We start from the raw sequence: 20,575 nt of genomic DNA on the forward strand, positions 1-20,575 counted from the left end.
TGGAAAAGATGCAGGCTCAGTGCCGCAGCCCGCATCAAAGCGGAATACACGACATATGACGTGAAGGGGTTAAAAAATAGGATTTGTAAATTTTGTTGATATAATGAAATATTACTGCTAATTTTGTAACCCTTCTAACAAAAAATGTTTCAATATGATTCTGATATAAAGTAGACATGTAGTAAATGTTTATTTTGTGCATTGAGTATTTGTTTTGAGGGCATAAACTTCAAAAATTGCACGTTTTTCAAAGTTTTTGACATTTTCATTAACACAAATCACGTGTGTCACGAAAAGACAATCTCAGAATCCCTGGGATATATAAAAGAGTTCCAGACTTATTACCACATAAAGTGACACTGGTGAGAATTAAAAAAATTTGGCCTGGTCATGAATGTGAAAACAGGCTTGGGGGGTGAAGGGAGTTAAAAAACAATCAGCTGGCTAGTTTTGTTTTTATTACTTGATCTTATTGTAATAATAGATTGTATGACTATCAATGTATCATCAGAAAATGACCTGTTTAAAGCAGATCTTTGTGTTAAATGTTTTTGGCATTTTTTTTCATATCACTTTATGTATTAATAAAATATGAAATCTTGCAATCACATTAGCCAATAGAACTATTTTAAACTAATACTTTCCGAGCATGTCTCGGCAATCTCATTATCATCATAGGTAGAATTAAAATGACAGAATACAAATAATTCAATGTTTAAATGCCCTCCAAGGTTTTCTATAACTTTATGAACGGCACAGCGTGTAAAATAAATCTCTAAAAAATAGGTAATAATAATATACCGTATTTTCCGGCGTATAAGACGACTGGGTGTATAAGACGACCCCCCAACTTTTCCAGTTAAAATGTAAAATCTTCTTAAAAGTCGGGGGTCTTCTTATAAACCGTGTCGTCTTATAGGGCCGGTGACTTTTGTGCCTTTTGGGGGGGGGGGGGGGGGGAGTGGGCCTGATGACGACGAGGGGGCGTCTCACAGGAAAGTGAGTATCCCCCATTACCTCATTGTATCACTGCAGCGTGGGGTCTCTGCTGGGAGCGGCGGCGGCGGCGGCTGTGCTGTGGGGCAGCGGCTCCTCTTCTTCAGTGTGGGGCCTCTGTGCTGCTGGGCGGCGGCTTATCTTCAGGCAGTCGGGGCTCCTCCGGTATCTCCTTAAAGCCCGGAGGCCCTGCCGGCAACTCCATCGGTGCAATGCAGTGGCCTCCGGGAACATGGCCGCTGCTCAGATTCAGATCTCGTCCCGAGATCTCGGGAGACGAGATCTAAATCTGAGCAGCGGCCATTTTCCCGGAGACAGCTCCATTGCTGCTATGCGGTGACCTCCGGGAAAATGGCCGCTGGGGGCGGCGCATGCTCAGATTCAGATCTGAATCTGAGCAGCGGCCATGTTCCCGGAGGCCACTGCATTGCACCGATGGAGTTGCCGGCAGGGCCTCCGGGCTTTAAGGAGATACCGGAGGAGCCCCGACTGCCTGAAGATAAGCCGCCGCCGCCCAGCAGCACAGAGGCCCCACACTGAAGAAGAGGAGCCGCTGCCCCACAGCACAGCCGCCGCCGCTCCCAGCAGAGACCCCACGCTGCAGTGATACAATGAGGTAATGGGGGATACTCACTTTCCTGTGAGACGCCCCCTCGTCGTCATCAGGCCCACTCCCCCCCACCCACCATATACACCCGGCAAGGCAATACCCGGCGTATAAGACGACCCCCGACTTTTAAGAAGATTTTCAGGGGTTAAAAAGTCGTCTTATACGCCGGAAAATACGGTAATAATAATAATAATTTTTATTTATATAGCGCCAACATATTCCGCAGCGCTTTACAACTTATAGAGGGGACTTGTACAGACAATAGACATTACAGCATAACAGAAATCACAGTTCAAAAAAGATACCAGGAGGAATGAGGGCCCTGCTCGCAAGCTTACATCCTATGAGGAAAAGGGGAGACACGAGAGGTGGATGGTAACAATTGCTTTAGTTATTTGGACCAGCCATAGTGTAAGGCTCGGGTGTTCATGTAAAGCTGCATAGGTAAAAAATAAATTTAACATAAGTAATGCTTCTTTAAATCCAAATCGCTGCTAGTTGTCCTGCCCCCTTTTAAAAAAAAAAAAGTGTCAGAAATATAAATATATGTTAGAGAATGCTGAACAAATAATTAATTGTATTTTAGAGTTAATGTGACATTATTATTATTATTGTTATTATAGCTCCATTTATTCCATGGTGCTTTACAAGTGAATAAAGTTAAACCCCCAAGCATCATGGGAAAAATAACTCTTTAAACCCCATGCTAGAAAAAAACTTAAAATGAGCCTGATCAGGATTCGAGGTGGGGGTTAAATAACCTGGTCATGAACTGGATAAATATGCTGACTACAGAGGCACTGTTAATCAAACTTTGAACCTGTCCAGGAAATGTCACAGTGAATACAATAAAAGAGGTGCTTCAGTTGCAACCAGTTTGGAAGATAAATGGGGCACCAAAAATCCAGGCAAAGGTTGATTTTCCAACTGATATTTAACTTTAAAGGAAAAAAGCCGCTGGAAATTATCTTTTGTTTTACCATAGCAGAAAAGTAAATCTATGAAGTCTGTGATCTGAGTCCTCCACTAATTTCTGGAGAAAAAAAAGGCTTGAAGGGATTTATGCTCATATTTATGCTTTTTCCTGCTGAAGTTTTGGAGGAATAGGTGACCTTGTCAGGGGAAGCTGTGGGGGATACATATTTCCTGTCCAAAAAAAAAATTTTTTTTCTGCATCTCTGCTCATGTAGTACTCAGAAGTTTCTTTACTGGAAATCTAACTCGAAGTATAGAATATCTTCAAAGGGCTAGCTAGATCATTGGTCATTTGCTTTGAATGTTGTCAGAAATTTCTATCTTCTTACTGATTTGGATTTCCCTCCTGTGAACTCGCGAACAGGCCATGCACACATAGCATAGGAAAGGCTGCTATGTGCGTAAGGGCTGTCCCACACGTCCAGATAATTCCGGTACCGGAATAAATCGGTACCGGAGTTATCCGTGTCCGTGTGCCTGGGAACTCACGGAGGCCATACCTGCGGCACACGTGTGCCGCCCGTATGGCGAGTGGGTACCACACGGAGCGTGTGGTACCCACTCTGCATGGTGCTGAAGCTGCGATTCATATCATCCCTGCAGCAACGTTTGCTGCAGGGAAAATATGAAGAATAGTGTTTAAAATAAAGATCCATGTGTCCGCCGCCCCCCCCCCCCCCCCCCTGTGCGCCCCCCCCGCTGGTCAGAAAATACTCACCCGGATCCCCCGTCGGCAGTCGCTCCTTCCTGGTCTGGCCGCGGCTTACTGTATGCGGTCACGTGGGGCCGCTCATTTACACTCATGAATAGGCGGCTCCGCCCCTATTGGAGGTGGAGCCACATATTCATGAGTGTAATCGGCCGCATACAGTAGGAGGCGCGGCCAGACCAGGAAGGAGCGACAGCCGACGGGGGACCCGGATAAGTATTTTCTGACCAGCGGGGGGGGCGCACAGGGGGTGGGGGGGCGGCGGACACATGGATCTTTATTTTAAACACTATCATTCATATTTTCTCTGTAGCAAACGCTGCTACAGGGAACATATGAATGGCGGCTTCAGCACCATGTGGGGGGGGACAGCGCTTACTGTAGCGCTGTCTCCGGCACGCCACACGGACCCCAGACGGAGAATGTCCGTGTGAGGTGCGTGTTTTACACGGACCCATTGACTCTATTGGGTCCGTGTAATCCGTGCGCTCCCACGAACACTGACATGTCTCCGTGTTTGGCACACGGAGACACGGTCCGCACACGGTCCGCACAAAATCAATGACATCTGAACAGATGCATTGATTTTTATGGGTCTACGTGTGTCAGTGTCTCCGGTACGGGAGGAAACTGTCACCTCATGTACCGGAGCCACTGACGTGTGAAACCGGCCTAATGTAGAGGAGTTCTAGGATTCCCAACAGCATGCAGTGCGAGATGAGAAACTCGAGTACTAATATAGAAGAAATGCCTTGGGCCTCAGTCACACATCAGTATTTCATCAGTGTTTTTATGCCAAAATCAGGAGTGTCTCCAAAACACAGAACAGGTGTCAATCTATTAATTAGAGTCGGTGCCCACGATCAGTAAATGCTGCGGGTTAGATGCTGTGTACTTGCGCAGCGTAAGATGTTACGGCATAGTGGATGAGATTTCTAGAAATCCAATGTCCACTATGTGTCCATAGACACCCGCGGATCACGGCAGCGCTCTGGGTACAGAAGATCATGCTCTGTGTCCAAAGCGCTGCCAATTCCCGAACATGTGCACATACCTTTAGTTTTCTATGTAAGGTAAACTCCTGGCTTTGAAATACAAACACTGATGGAAAATACTGGCATGTGAATGAGGCTTTAAGCTTTGTTCACACGACTGTATAAAAAATCAGTTTCATCCAGAAAAGCTGTGATTATTTTTTTTTTCTCGCTTGTCATCCCTTTGGCGTTCGTATGCAATGTGTTTTTATACATCAGCAGTTATTAATAATTTCCAAGACAATTTACAGCTTCCTATGTTACAGAATTGCAATGCATCCGGAAATATCTAATGCTTTTCGTATGGAATCTGTTTTTTTGGGGGGCACACAGAGACTTGAATGGGCAAGTCTCCCCTGATATATGGGAAAAACTAGTGCATTCTCTGATTGTTTTATTTTATTGTTTCCATGCAGATTCGCTGTTTGAAATAAGTCGTCCGTCTGCGCTGAACCACTGAATAACATTGGTCCTGGTGTAGTTGGTTTTATTATGGACAGCACTCGGACCAATAATGCAATCTAGTGAATGAGTCCTTAGTTTTTATAGAGAAAACATTATTCATCTGAGCATCCTTTTTATACTGGCTTTTTCTGATGTAAACTTTGCACAGAATTATTTTATTATCCACAGATATCCTCACATGACGAATTAGAAAATAGAGGACATGCCATGCTGCTCTGATCAGAGGCAATTATGTCCAGGAAGTTCACCTAGTTACAATGGCAAAGGTCAAAGGAAAAGAGAGGATGGTTTTTCAGGATTTCTTGCTTCAGCTCCTATTTCAGGCTTTAAGCTCACATTTCTCCGAAATACATTTATGGTTTAAGTGAGTTCTAAAAAGGCAGAAAACTTATTGAGATAATCAAGTCAGTATTTGTTTTAAAAGTTTTCCTTTTTAATCTCCTATTTTAATTGTCTTCTGTATTTACGGTAGTTGTTTGTGAACATGTCTACTTCTTGTGGCCTATTGTTAGCCTTCTGGAATTTAAATCTCTTTTTAAATGAAGCCATACAAGTGTGTCTAATTTTAAATATTTTGATCATCACAACATAAAAAAAGAAATTAAGTTCATAGCTTTTTTTTTTTTGTATGGAAGAAAATGTGTATTGTACAAATTTAGAATGCATAATACGCATATCAGTGTATCGGTATTTTAATTTAAACATTTTTTTCATAAGGGTTAGGACCTGGCACAGTTATTTATGATCTAATAAGATCTTTTATTTATCTGTTTTCTTGGTGTTCCCTGATTGTTACTGCATATTACTGTACATGCAGCAGTCTCAGCAAAAGTATAAAAGAAAACTATTAGGCCACGTTCACACGCTGCGGGTTCCTCTGCGGGTTAATCCCGCAGCGGAATTGAAAATCTGCAGGGCAAAACCGCTGCGGTTATCCCTGCAGATTTATCGCGGTTTGTTCCGCGGTTTCCGCTGCGGGATTACTGCTGTACTATTGATGCTGCATATGCAGCAATATGCAGCATCAATAGTAATGTAAAAAATAATAAAAATTGGCCTTATACTCACCCTCTGACGTCGCGATCTCCCCGGCGCTGCAAGCGGCTGTGCCGACAAGGACCTTCGTGACGTCACGGTCATGTGACCGCGGCGTCATCACGGTCATGTGACCGCGACGTCACCACAGGTCCTGTTCGGCACAGCAACTGAGACCGGGGACGGCCGCGGGCAGCGCAGAGAGGTGAGTATAACATGATTTTTTATTTTAATTCTTTTTTTTACACCCAAATATGGTTCCCAGGGCCTGGAGGAGAGTCTCCTCTCTTCCACCCCGGGTACCATCGGCACATTATCCGCTTAACTTCCCGCAGCGTGGGCACAGCCCCATGCGGGAAGTTAGCGGTTCAATGCATTTCTATGGGTGCAGAATCGCTGCGATTCTGCACCAAGAAGTGACATGCTCCTTCTTTTTTTCTGCAGAAAATCCGCGCGGATTTTCCAAAGAAAAAAAGGATTGTCGGCACAGCGGGTTTTGTTTTCCATTAGGTTACATTGTACTGTAACCTACATGGAAAAAGGATGCGGACCCGCAGCTGCAAAACAGCTGCGGGTCCGCAGCAAAACCCGCAGCGTGTGAACATAGCCTTAGCATCCTAATGGTTGAATGCACTGTTGTTTTGCTCCAAGCTGACAGGTATTGTCTGGATGATCTCTAGAAGCCATAGCAAGATCTACAGTGCTGTGCAAATTAATTGGGACAAAGCAAAAAAATAAAATGTTATAATGCACTGTTACATACTAATTCTGAAAATTACCTTTTTCCACTGGTAGTTGACCAAGATTTATTTATTATATATTAAAACTGGTTTGAATCACTGACTGGTAACCAACTTACGATTTTACTTATAAAATGCTTTGTCCCAAATAATTTGCACAGTACTGTATTAGGTGATCTAACATTTTATTAGCACTACCAAATTTATGTTTGTGGTTGTAGGTACTTTTTAGTGTGTTATGTATTCTTAAATCCTTTGTTACACTCAGAGCTGGCATTGTCATTAGTTATGAGGAATTATAAGGTATTATCCATGCATGCTCATGTGCTGACTGAGTGACTTCAGTCTGCTTGAATAATATGTTCAAGTCTCTGCGGCTGCATGCCTTGTGACTGTTCAACAGCCGCAACACATGGAGGGATTGCCTAACAGCATCGAGACATGCAGGTGTCGGGACTCGAATATATTATTCGAGCACGCCAAAGTCACTCGGTTAGCACAGGAGCATGCTGACCCATCACTAATTGTCATTTTTAAATGTCTTTGTCAGTGACTATGCTAAACTGTTCTACCGGTAGTGTAAAAATTATGAAAATGTTGTAAGGGTTAATCAGTTTATTGTTGGAGATTTGTAAGATATGTAATACAATGTAATATGTGATCTGGCCAGTAGAGGGCGGCGGAAAGGCTGGAGTTGCAGCGCGGGGGATTGGCAGTTGGTGACATGTGCTAGGAGTTCAAGGAGAGAGTGATGCTGGGCATCATTGAAAAAAGATCTGGATCTGTATTTGGTAACTCTGGGACGCATTGTTCGGCTTGACGTGAGCCAACTTGGTGAGAACAACCAAGGACATGGCATCTTGGTCTAGGTAGCCACGTGAGGCCTTTTTTCTAAGAATTTAGAGAAGCCCTGCGTTGGTGAGATTGGCATGCTCTAAAAGCTTCAAGTCATCGTTTCTGATTATTCAGGACTCGGCCTAGCAAGGACCCTTCTATTTTAGTCTTGGGACGTACTGGTACCAACTTACATGTGAATATATATGCGCATATATATAATTATAGAGGTCTGGTTAATTAGGAGAAAAGACCTTTTCAGTAAGAGACACTTCAAAAACTGCTCCGATTTATGCATAGAAAGGGTTAATCACATGTATTTAACATATATAACTGTTCATTCTGTTAACTGTACCTGTGTAAACCCCTAGTCTGTATTATTTAGAATTAGGCTATGTGCCCACGTTGCAGAAATGCTGCGGAAATGTCCGCAGCATTTCCGCAACTCCCTGCTGTGGGTAAAACGCATGCAGAATTCGCATGTGTTTTCCCGCAAAAAACAAGCGTTTTGCAAGCGATTTGAAGCATCGCTTGGAAAAGTGATTGACAGGTTGGTTACACAAGCATAGTGCTTGACAAGTGTGACCAACTTTTTACTATTGATGCTGCCTATGCAGCATCAATAGTAAAAGATAGAATGTTAAAAATAATTTAAAAATATATGGTTATTCTCACCTTCCGACAGCCCCCGATCTCAGCGGTGCTCCCGGTACGTTCCGTTCCCAGGGATGCTTTACGCTAAGGACCTTTGTGACGTCACGGTCGCTTGACCACGACGTCATCTCAGGTGATTCACGCAATGCATCCCTGGGAACAGAAGCCGTCGCGTGCACCGCTGAGAGGTGGGAAGACTCCAGGGGCCATCAGATGGTAAGTATATCCCTACTTTTTATTTTAATTCTTTTTTTTTACAGGAATATTGTACCCAGGGCCTGAAGGAGAATCTCCTCTCCTTCAGATCCTGGGTACCCTCCGCACATGAAGCGTTCACTTTACGCATGGTGGGCATAGCCACATGCGTAAAGTGAGCTTGTCAATGCAATGCTATGGCGGCGGAATCGCCGCGATTCCGCAGAAATAATGAACATGCTGCGGATTTTACCGCTATGCGATTCCAAATCCCATAGCATTGCATGGGAATGCGTTTTTTAAGCGATTGCGCTGCGGCAAAAAAACGCTGCAGAAACGCATAAAAAACGCAACATGTTCACACAGCCTTACTGCTGTCATTGTAGTTGTTACTTATACACTGTTTGCCTACCGTCCTTGTCCTTTGTTTTTTTTCTTTTTATAAACTGGTTAGTAAATATTGATATTATCTAATCTTTGTGTGTGTCTGCTGATTGCTGCTGTACCTCTCATCCTGTGGCCGTCTCTCGTCCACGTTCCCATATTTGAGCATATTATTGAAGGTTTATCCATTATGTTGCTTGCTGTATGTGTATTTGTTTTTGGAATTTTTTTCCCCTCAATCAGAAATATACAGTGAACAAGTTTGTGGGTATTGTGTTAAAGGGATTGTCCAATTTTCCTCAAAATAATTTTGATAAGGCAGGGTTGGGTTGAAATGGCAAAATAAAGTATTCTTACTGGCTTTATCCCTCATCATCCCAGTGCAGGCCACTTTGACTGTGTTCCTGCACTTGTAAAGAGCCAGCCAACCCACCTGATCTAATAGTATGGGTGGCACTAATGGAGAATAAGCCAGCATGGTGCACTATATGTGTCTGTGTGACATGCCTTATCCATGTGCTTTTATTTATAGTTTTTCATTCTGTAGTTTATTGGAACAGTGACCTGGTGTTTGTAAGTGTGATTGCTCTTTTTTTTTATGTGATGGATTTTTTTTCAGCTCTGCTCACATGGGCTTGTGTAGATTTGTGCCATAATGTATGCAAAATTCAAAATATAGCAAATGCGTCAAATGCTGGTTGTCCACTCTCAACTCATCTAAACACAACCCACTTTTCTCATTATTCCTAAGGCTACTTTCACACTAGCATCGTGCACTGCACGTTGCTATGCGACGTTGCAGCGCACCGACGCAGTGTGGAAGCGCCGCACAACGGGGGCAGCGGATGCTGTTTTACATCGCATCCGCTGCCCCATTGTGATGTACGGGGAGGCGGGGCGGAGCTCCGGCCGCGCATGCGTGGTCGGAAAAGACGCTATCGACGCACAAAAAAAGTTACATGTAACTTTTTTTGTGCCGACGGTCCGATGCAACCGTCGCACGACGGTTGCGACGTGTGGCAATGCGTCGCTAATTCAAGTCTATGGAGAAAAAAACGCATCCTGCAAGCAATTTTGCAGGATGTGTTTTTACTACAGAACGACTCAAAGCGACGTGCAGTGCATGACGCTAGTGTGAAAGAGGCCTAACAGGTGGCGAGAGGGGTAGAGAGTCTCAAATTTTTGTACAAAAATAGGGTGTGCTAAAACTTTTGACTTTGTTTCACCAGAAAAGTGGAGTGAAAATTTTGATACATTTCTTCCATAAAACTTGTTATTGTACTTGTGTTATCAAGTGTCTCACTCTTCAGTTGTCAGTGAGGTTCCAGTAACTCTGCAGCTTGTGTATGCTCGTCACAGGAGAGTGTTTCTTCTGTCTACTTGTTATTGCAGCATGTGAAGGGGCTTGGATGACTACCTCATTAGGGTACCAACTGTGCCCCTTTCGCTATCATTTTAAATGGAGAAGGGGTCTGGCATAAAGGGAACATGTCACCAGGTTTACCCCATATAAAGTACGGCCAGCATCTTTCAGCCCTCTGTTACAACATTCTGTAATGCTGTATATATCCCTAATCCACTCTGCAAGGCACACAAGAGCTTTTATTATACTCACAGATGGTGCAGTCTGGTCCAATGGGAGTTTCTGGTTTTGATTCGGCACTTCCTCTCTTTGTAGGATTGCCTCCCTGCTTCATGCGGATGACTCATCCAATGTCATCCACAGTGTCCCCCATTGTGCTCTTGCGCATTTGTACTACCCTCTGCCCTGCTGAGGCAGATTAACCCCTTAAGCCCCGAGGGTGGTTTGCACGTTAATGACCGGGCCAATTTTTACAATTCTGACCACTGTCCCTTTATGAGGTTATAACTCTGGAACGCTTCAACGGATCTTGGCAATTCTGACATTGTTTTCTCGTGACATATTGTACTTTATGATAGTGGTAAAATTTATTTGATATAACTTGCGTTTATTTGTGAAAAAAATGGAAATTTGGCGAAAATTTTGAAAATTTCGCAATTTTCCAACTTTGAATTTTTATGCCCTTAAATCACAGAGATATGTCACGCAAAATACTTAATAAGTAACATTTCCCACATGTCTACTTTACATCAGCACAATTTTGGAACCAAAATTGTTTTTTGTTAGGGAGTTATAAGGGTTAAAAGTTGACCAGCAATTTCTCATTTTTACAACACCGTTTTTTTTTAGGGACCACATCTCATTTGAAGTCATTTTGAGGGGTCTATATGATAGAAAATACCCAAGTGTGACACCATTCTAAAAACTGCACCCCTAAAGGTGCTCAAAACCACATTCAAGAAGTTTATTAACCCTTCAGGTGTTTCACAGGAATTTTTGGAATGTTTAAATAAAAATGAACATTTAACTTTTTTTCACACACAATTTATTTCAGCTCCAATTTGTCTTATTTTACCAAGGGTAACAGGAGAAAATGGACCCCAAAAGTTGTTGTACAATTTGTCCTGAGTACGCTGATACCCCATATGTGGGGGTAAACCACTGTTTGGGCGCATGGCAGAGCTCGGAAGGAAAGGAGCGCCATTTTACTTTTCAATGCAAAATTGACTGGAATTGAGATGGGACGCCATGTTGCGTTTGGAGAGCCCCTGATGTGCGTAAACATTGAAACCCCCCACAAGTGACACCATTTTGGAAAGTAGACCCCCTAAGGAACTTATCTAGATGTGTGGTGAGCACTTTGACCCACCAAGTGCTTCACAGAAGTTTATAATGCAGAGCCATAAAAATAAAAAAAACATATTTTTTCACAAAAATGATCTTTTCGCCCCCAATTTCTTAGTTTCCCGAGGGAAGAGAAGAAATTGGACCCCAAAAATTGTTGTGCAATTTGTCCTGAGTACGCTGATACCCCATATGTGGGGGGGAAACCACTGTTTGGGCGCATGGCAGAGCTCGGAAGGGAAGAAGCGCCATTTGGAATGCAGACTTAGATGGATTGGTCTGCAGGCGTCACGTTGCATTTGCAGAGCCCCTGATGTACCCAAACAGTAGAAACCCCCCACAAGTGACCCCATATTGGAAACTAGACCTCCCAAGGAACTTATCTAGATATGTTGTGAGAACTTTGAACCCCCAAGTGTTTCACTACAGTTTACAACGCAGAGCCGTGAAAATAAAAAATCTTTTTTTTTCCCATAAAAATGATTTTTAGCCCCCCAAATTTTTATTTTCCCAAGGATAACAAGAGAACTTGAACCCCAAAAGTTGTTGTCCAATTTGTCCCGAGTACGCTGATACCCCATATGTTGGGGTAAACCCCTGTTTGGGCGCACGGGAGAGCTCGGAAGGGAAGGAGCACTGTTTTACTTTTTCAAAGTAGAATTGGCTGGAATTGAGATCGGACGCCATGTTGCATTTGGAGAGCCCCTGATGTGCCTGAACAGTGGATACTCCCCAATTCTACCTGAAACCCTAATCCAAACACACCCCTAAGGCTGTGTGCACACGTAGCAGATTTTTTGCGTTTTTTTCGCTGTTTTTCGCTATAAAAACGCTATAAAACCGCGAAAAAAACGCTAACATTAAGCATCCTATGTAACAGAATGCAATCCGCATTTTTTGTGCACATGCTGCATTTTTTCCCTGAGCGGATTCGCAATCCAGAAAAAAACGCAGCATGTTCATTAAAATTGCGGAATCGCGGCGATTCTGCACACACAGGAGTGCATTGATCTGCTTACTTCCCGCACGGGGCTGTGCACACCATGCGGGTAGTAAGCAGATCAAGTGCGGTTGGTACCCAGGGTGGAGGAGAGGAGACTCTCCTCCACGGACTGGGCACCATATAAGTGGTAAAAAAAAGAAGAATTAAAATAAAAAATAGCGATATACTCACCTTCGGGCGGCCCGACCTCCTCAACGGCTTCTGTGGTGTGTGTGAAGGACCTGCGATGACGTCACGGTCACATGACCGCGGGTCACGTGACCGCTACGTCAATGGAAGGTCCTGAACACACAGCATTAGGAACGGAAGCCGCTGAGGTGAGTATAACCTTTTTTTTTATTTTTTTTAACATTCTACCTTTTACTATAGATGCTGCATAGGCTGCATCTATAGTAAAAAGTTGGTCACACTTGTCAAACACTATGTTTGACAAGTGTGACCAACCTGTCAAACAGTTTTCCAAGCGATGCTACAGATCGCTTGGGAAACGCTAGCATTCTGCAAGCTAATTATGCTTGCAAAACGCTAGTTTTCTGCGGGTATATGCATGCAAATTCTGCATGCGATATACCCGCGGCAGGAGGCGCAGAATTGCCGCGGAAATTTCCGCGGCAATTCTGCTACGTGTGCACATAGCCTAACCCTAATCCCAACGGTAACACTAACCACACCCCTAACCCTGACACACCCCTAACCCTAATCCCAACCGTAAATGTAATCCAAACCCTAACCCTAACTTTAGCCCCAACCTTAACCCTAACTTTATCCCTAACCCTAACTTTAGCCCCAACCCTAACCCTAACTTTAGCCCCAACCCTAACCCTAACTTTAGCTCCAACCCTAACCCTAGCCCTATTCCTAATGGGAAAATGGAAATAAATACATTTTTTTTTATTTTATTATTTTTCCCTAACTAAGGGGGTGATGAAGGGGGGTTTGATTTACTTTTATAGCATTTTTTTTATATCAGATTTTTATGATTGGCAGCTGTCACACACTAAAAGACGCTTTTTATAGCATGAAGGTTTTTGCGTCTCCACATTTTGAGACCTATAATTTTTCCATATTTTGGTCCACAGAGTCATGTGAGGTCTTGTTTTTTGCGGGATGAGTTGACGTTTTTATTGGTAACATTTTCGGGCACATGACATTTTTTGATCTCTTTTTATTCTGATTTTTGTGAGGCAGAATGACCAAAAACCAGCTATTCATGAATTTCTTTTGGGGGAGGCGTTTATACCATTCCACGTTTGGTAAAATTGATAAAGCAGTTTTATTCGTCGGGTCAGTATGATTACAGCGATATCTCATATCTTTTTTTATGTTTTGGCGCTTTTATACGATAAAAGCTATTTTATAGAAAAAATAATTATTTTGGCATCGCTTTATTCTGAAGACTATAACTTTTTTATTTTTTTGCTTATGATGCTGTATGGCAGCTTGTTTTTTGCGGGACAAGATGACGTTTTCATCGGTACCATGGTTATTTATATCCATCTTTTTGATCGCGTGTTATTCCACTTTTTGTTCAGCGGTATGATAATAAAGCGTTGTTTTTTGGCTTGTTTTTTTTTTTTTTTCTTGCGATGTTCACTAAAGGGGTTAACTAGTGGGACAGTTTTATAGGTTGGGTCGTTACGGACGCGGTGATACTAATTGTGTAATTTTATTGTTTTTTTTCTATTTAGATAAAGAAATGTGTTTATGGGAATAATATTTTTTTTTCTTTATTTAGGAATATTTTTTTTTTTTTTTTTTTTACACATGTGGAATTTTTTTATTTTACTTTTTTACTTTGTCCCAGGGGGGACATCACAGATCGCTGATCTGACAGTTTGCACAGCACTCTGTCAGATCAGCGATCTGACTGACAGCGCTGCAGGCTTACCAGCGCCTGCTGTGGATCTGGCAGTACTCCCTGCAGTACCCGGATGCAGCCCCGCGGCAATTTTGGATCCGGGGACTGCAGGGATGAGACGCTCGGTACAAGGTGAGTACATCGCCTTGTACCGATCGTCTCAGGGAAGCACGCAGGGAGCCCCCTCCCTGCGCGATGCTTCCCTGTACTGCCGGTACACTGCGATCATGTTTGATCGCAGTGTGACGGGGGTTAATGTGCCGGGGGCGGTCCGTGACCGCTCCCGGCACATAGTGCTCCCCCCCGTGAGCGCGGCCGATTGCATATGACGTACTATCCCATCACTGGGAATTAAGTCCCAGGTCACCTTGACGGGATAGTACGTCATATGGGATTAAGGGGTTAAGGTACTGTAGTGCACATGCGCTGGCTTTACCTACGGGTCATCGGCGCTCTTTGGCCTTTCCCTGCGCATGCACACTACAGTATTTTGATTTTGAAGGGCAGAGGAAAGTATGCCTGCGCAGGAGCATGATGGGGAACACTGTGTGGATGATGTAGGACACCACATGAAGCAGGGAAGGAGAACAGCGATCATCAGAAGAGAAGAGGCTCTGGATCAAGACCAGTGACGCCAATTGGACTGGGTCATGTCTTAGTATATAATAAAAGCTCTTTTTTTGTGCTTTGCAGAGCAGATTGGGGACATATATACAGCATACTAAAATGCTGTGACAGTGGGCTGAAAGATGCTGGGTGTACTTTATATGGGGACAACCAGGTTCCGTTTAACTATGTAAATGAGCAAGCCTCTTTCATATATAATACAAATTACTTAGTGACACAGAAAACTCTGCCAACCCATTATATTATGATATAGAATTTTATTTTTATTTATTTGGTCCACTGGACAACTCCTTCAACAAGTGAGATTGGTTAAAACTACTGCTATGTTTTTGTTTTTGCTGTGGTTCTTAAGTATCTCACTTTCCGTCTGTGAAAAGTCAACTTATTGCAGCATTATTATATTAAAGGAAGAGGAAAGGGAAGGCCTTATCTGTCAAAGAACAAAGACATTGCCTCTTTGTTAGTAGGGTATAGTCCAGACATATAAAATATTACTTCCTGCAAAATGCTAATACTAGTAAAGCGGACTATGAAAGAATTTCTAAAGCGTATTTTACTCTATTAGATTGTTTGTTATAACTAATGGTGTAAATGGCTGTTAAAGATTTCTGTAGAGTAAATGCCTTATTTTTAATAAATCTATTGTGTATCACACATATCACAATGTTGTGCCCAATATCTGGATATATGTAGACACGTACATTGTGTTAAATCACAAACTTGATTCATTGATACTAAAACTTCATTTTTTAGCTTAATGCGTCAACCTAAAGTTACCAGAATCACATGAGCTCACTTTCATAAAGATTTGCTGCTATAATATAAACCTATATTACATACAAGACACATCCATTTAGAGTTGCGTAATATGTTTTCAAATTATCAACAGGAAAACTTCAATAGTATTTTTGTGGGCATAATATTATAGTTATGACCTATAAACATACAGCATATCTTTTTTTTTTTTTTGCTCCAATTAAGGTCTTTTTTTTCTTACGGACAGTTACAGCAATTTTACATAAAGCTTAGTCTAGCAATTCACAATATTTATTCTTGTAGCAAAAAGTGGAATAATAATATGTGACTTAAAAAAAAATGAACGAAAGTTACATTTTCTTAGAGCTTAGTGAAGTCATTGTCATGTACCGGTAATTTATTATTGAATTCTGAATTATTAAAGAGCGGCCACTGTTAAGAGTTCTGGAGGTTCAGTTATATATTGCATTACATAGACTGCCCAGTCATTTAAATAGGTAATCTGTAATGCTGAAAAGAATTAAACAAACTTAAAAAATACAGTACCACACCAGTTTGCAGGCAGGTTTTTTGATGTTGATAAAGCACATTTCACTTGAAAAGAGCACAGTTGCACTACCAGACTTAAATCTTTGTGGCATTCTTTCTGGAAGAAAGTACCTTAACCATATTTATCTAATCCTGTGATAGCACTGGAGAGAAATCGAACTGTTAATATGAAGATTCCTCACAAACTATAGCTGTTATAAACAAGCAGTGCTTGTCCAAAACGGTGAACACCTTTAAGCATCCAGTGTGAATTCTCCAAGAGCTCCTAGTTACCAGGATATATACATTGCCTTTTCAGAGAAGAAAAGGAGAGCTCTAATGCCAAGTATTAGAGGGAGCAATCCTAAAAGTCATCATCAACCCTTTAACGTGCCTTGCCACGTGACTTAGCCAAACCAGAAATGCCACTTTCAAACACATGTTTTGGGTTTTTGGCCACTCATTAGTGCAAAGCAGGAGTTCTAGTTTGACTGAGTGAGAGGCCCCTTAACAGGGGATTTTAAGGGGTAAGGTTTCTCCTTGTGAAGAGTGCCAAGTTCGCTATAGTGGGACTTAAAGTCCTTATACAATAAGCTTCTTCAGAAATGAAGAGAAGAACCCTAGTACCACCTATTAGTAGTCCTAAAAGTTAATATCACTGGCCTTGTCACAGCTAACTCCAATAGGTGGCACTAGGGTCCTTCTCTTCTTGCACTGAAGAGGCTATTTTCACATTTTGCCAAAAGAGCATTGATGGCCTATAAGTATCCTTTGGATGACTAGTTAGCAGCAAATACGTTAAAAAATATCAATAGAAAATTAGTTTAATCCTGTTTTTTTGGCTATCTAGGATATTGAAGGGGTTCATGCCTACTTCCTTGATGGTCTAGTGTAGTGGATAGATCAAAGTCTGCTTCCCTAGTTGTCTATGATGGTGTTTCCTTCCTTGGGGGTTTAGGGTAGTAAATTGGGTTAATACTTCTGCTATAATTTTACACTAGAACCACCTCCTGGTTGGATGCCTCCTCTACATCCACATCCCCCAAGTTAGTGGCTCCTGTCTCTCCAACCTAACTGCAGGAGATCAATAAAACTTGCAAGTTAATAAAAGTATGGTAATTATGGGTGCAGTAAATCTTACTGCCGTTTGTTATACTCGCAGAGTGGTAAAGTTACTAGAATACAATATAACACCTAGTACTCAACTGGTTAGCTCTAATTTGTCATGTGCTGGTAAAAAATAATGGATCATGAGCCTTTCTAAATTATTGCCAGATTACAAAAATTTAAGTATATACTACATATTAAGTAGACCTGTAAAACGCTTTGCTATGGGAAGCATAACTGGTCACTGTTTCTATTTTACTTTCATAAAGAGTAGTGAGAATGTAAAATGTTGTCCTTTTATCATTTACAGCTTGAAGATGGCCATACCCTTTTTGACTACAATGTGGGCTTGAATGACATCGTTCAACTCTTAATCCGTTCTCAGTCTGACGATGCAACTCCTTCCACAAAGAAAAAGGATGCAGATGGCAAAGCCCATCAAAATTCTGCAAATAAGCACAAATCACGTGTCAGTTCTAATGCTTCTCAGCCATCTACTTCCGCCCGAGCCTTCCTCATTGACCCAGGCATTGGTATTTATAAGGTTTGTGTTCGCTTTGTCTACTTTGCATTTGCTTAAAGTTGTAGCTAATAGCTAATGTTGTATGTTTCTGATTTTTACCGTTTTCACTTAAAATATAGGCAACCACTTTTAATCCATTCATAAAAGCATTTCTACTAATGCATAAATTAACTACACTCAGACATTCGCTCTTTACCAATTATAATCAAGATATGAGTGCTAGTTTTGTGTTTAGCACTGTATATCAAAGCCTCAGTCTTTTGAATGAAATATATTTCCTTTCTAAGTAGCTTATTGTGCCTCATATGGCTGAGTCTCAGGGAATTTTTTCCAGACTGCAGTGAGTGTATGTGCTCACTAAGGACTGAGGACTCTCAATTCTAAATATTTTTTTGTGCTCACTAAGGCTACTTTCACACATCAGGTTTTCGCGAATTTTCAAAAAACCGGATCAGGCGAATGTTGCCGCCGGATCAGGTTTTTTTTCCCATAGACTTGTATTAGTGCCGGATTGCACCGGATGACATTGCGTTTCGTCCGGTTTTCGCTGGATCCGGCAAATCTGCCGCTTCCGGTTTCTTGAAAAAACGTCCATTTTTTGTCTCCGGCGAAAAAGCCTGAAGCTCCAGATCCGGCGCTTCAGGCTGTTTGCTACAATGAAAGCCTATGGGAGCCGGAAGGTGCCGGATCCGGAAAAAGGCGGATCCGGCGGCCTGATCCAGATTTTTAACCTAAGCATGCTCCAAATTTTTTTTTTACCCAATAATCTAGATAGGCTAGCCGGATCCGTCAAAAAAACGGATCCGTCGCATCAGTTTTTCAAAATCTGCGCCGGATCCAGTTTTTCCAACATTCGCCGGATTTAGCCTGACACTGAAAACCTGATGTATACGTTTGTGCAAGAGACGGGTGATTTTGCCAAAATAAAATTTATTGCAGTCACATACAGGGGTTGGACAAAATAATGGAAACGCCTGGAAACATCAACAAAAGTTAGTTTAATATGGTGTAGGTTTACCTTTTGCGGCGATTACAGCCTCAATTCTCTGAGGTATGGATTCATACAAGGTGTGAATTGTTCCCAAAGGAATTTTAGCCCATTCTGCAGTTAAAACACCCTCCAGTTCTTTGAGCGACGATGGCGGTGGAAATCGAAGTCTAACTTGAATCTCTAAAATCGACCATAAATGCTCAATAATGTTGAGGTCTGGGAATTGTGGGGGCCAGATGAGATGCTCCCCTTCATTACAATGTTCCTCGTGCCATGCTTTAACAATTCTAGCTGTATGAATTGGTGCATTATCATCCTGAATTCCCCTGTGGGAACAGTGCTTGAACCATTGGATGCACTTGGTCGCCCAAAATGCCTAAATAATCTCGGCTGTTAATTCTTCCATGAAGGGATATCATTGGCCCGGCGGATCTCCACGAAATAGCACCCCAGATCATCACAGAACCTCCACCATGTTTTACGGTTGGGAGAAGGCAGTCTGGATGGAATGCTTTTTTCGGCTGTTTCCAAACGTACACTTGGCCTGAGGTCAGAAATAGGGTAAACGATGATTCGTCTGAGAATATCACGTTTCCAGTGCTCGAGGGACCAATTGTGGAGCTTTCTACACCACTCTAAACGCTTGGAAACATTTGTCATTGAGAGCATTGGTTTTCTAATTGCAGCTCTTCCATGGAATCCAGATTTGTACAGCTCCAGACGAACAGTTTTCGTGGAAACTGGGTTCTGTAGGTGTTCATTGAGCTCAGCAGTGATTTTCGGAGCTGTGGTCTTGCGATCCTTTCTCACAATTCTCTTTAGAGCCCGACGGTCTCTCTGTCAACTCTGACTTTCGGTCGGACCTGTGCTTTGCTGCGGACGTTTTTCCTTCTCTTTCAAACGTAGTCATTACTTTGGAGACAGTACCTCTTGACACGCCAAGCATTCGGGCACTTTCTGTTACATTAGCGCCTGCCATACAAGCACCAACAATTTGGCCTCTTTGAAAATTTGAGAGGTCTGCCATTGGTATCAGGTTCTCATCAATGTTATTACAATTATTCAAAACACACAGTTAATTTACATACACATATCACATAACACAAATAATTAACTATAAAACATTACCATATGTCACGGTTTGCATGTTTATCACATGTTCGAAGATTATAATACCAAAACGTTAGGTGTTTCCATTATTTTGTCCAACCCCTGTATAATCGCATACACTATGTATTTACTGTGCCAAGTAAAAAACTAATGGACACTATGGAAGTACCCCTCAAATTAACTTGGTCCTTACAATACATATAACCACATTTACCAATGTATCCCACAGGATACTACTCATACTATCGGCCTTTTTATGGCAATATCTGTTAGCTATGGGTCACATTCTATCATGTACCAATATTTATTATTGAGCTCACAGATTGTTTTTAGTGATAATATTTTTATTTTCATTCAACTTTTTGCTTGCTTATTATTCTACTTTTTGTTCTGTGGTGTGATGAGAAGGCACTTTTTTTTACTTGTTTTTTTTTTTTTTTTTTTTTTTTTTACGGTTCTCAATGCAGGGGTTATCTAGTCAGACATATTTATAGATGGGGTCTTCTGGACGTAACAATACCAAATATATGTACTTTGTTTATTTTTGCTTTTACATTAACCCCTTCCCAACATGCGCAGTTTATATGTGGTGCCGTGATCGCGCTCGCTCACGCTGAGCGCCGCTGCATTCGAGTGTGAATGTCAGCTATATGTGAGAGCTGACCATCTGCAGCAACGCCCACAGTTGGTGCTAACATTGATCACGAGTGTTTATTCTCTGTGATGCAGCTGTC

The 20,575-nt window shown here is 42.1% G+C and overlaps 1 protein-coding gene across 1 annotated transcript in view; it reads left to right on the forward strand.

The window, feature by feature from the left end:
- Nucleotides 1-20,575, forward strand: part of UHRF2 (ubiquitin like with PHD and ring finger domains 2) — a 138,309-nt gene that overhangs the window by 43,319 nt on the left and 74,415 nt on the right. Inside the window, exon 2 of the mRNA XM_077249183.1 lies at nt 17,528-17,761. Within this exon, the coding sequence (XP_077105298.1) occupies nt 17,528-17,761 (234 nt within the window). The remainder of the gene's footprint in view (nt 1-17,527; nt 17,762-20,575) is intronic.

Source organism: Ranitomeya variabilis, chromosome 1 (genome assembly GCF_051348905.1).
Source record: "Ranitomeya variabilis isolate aRanVar5 chromosome 1, aRanVar5.hap1, whole genome shotgun sequence".
NCBI lineage: Eukaryota > Metazoa > Chordata > Amphibia > Anura > Dendrobatidae > Ranitomeya > Ranitomeya variabilis.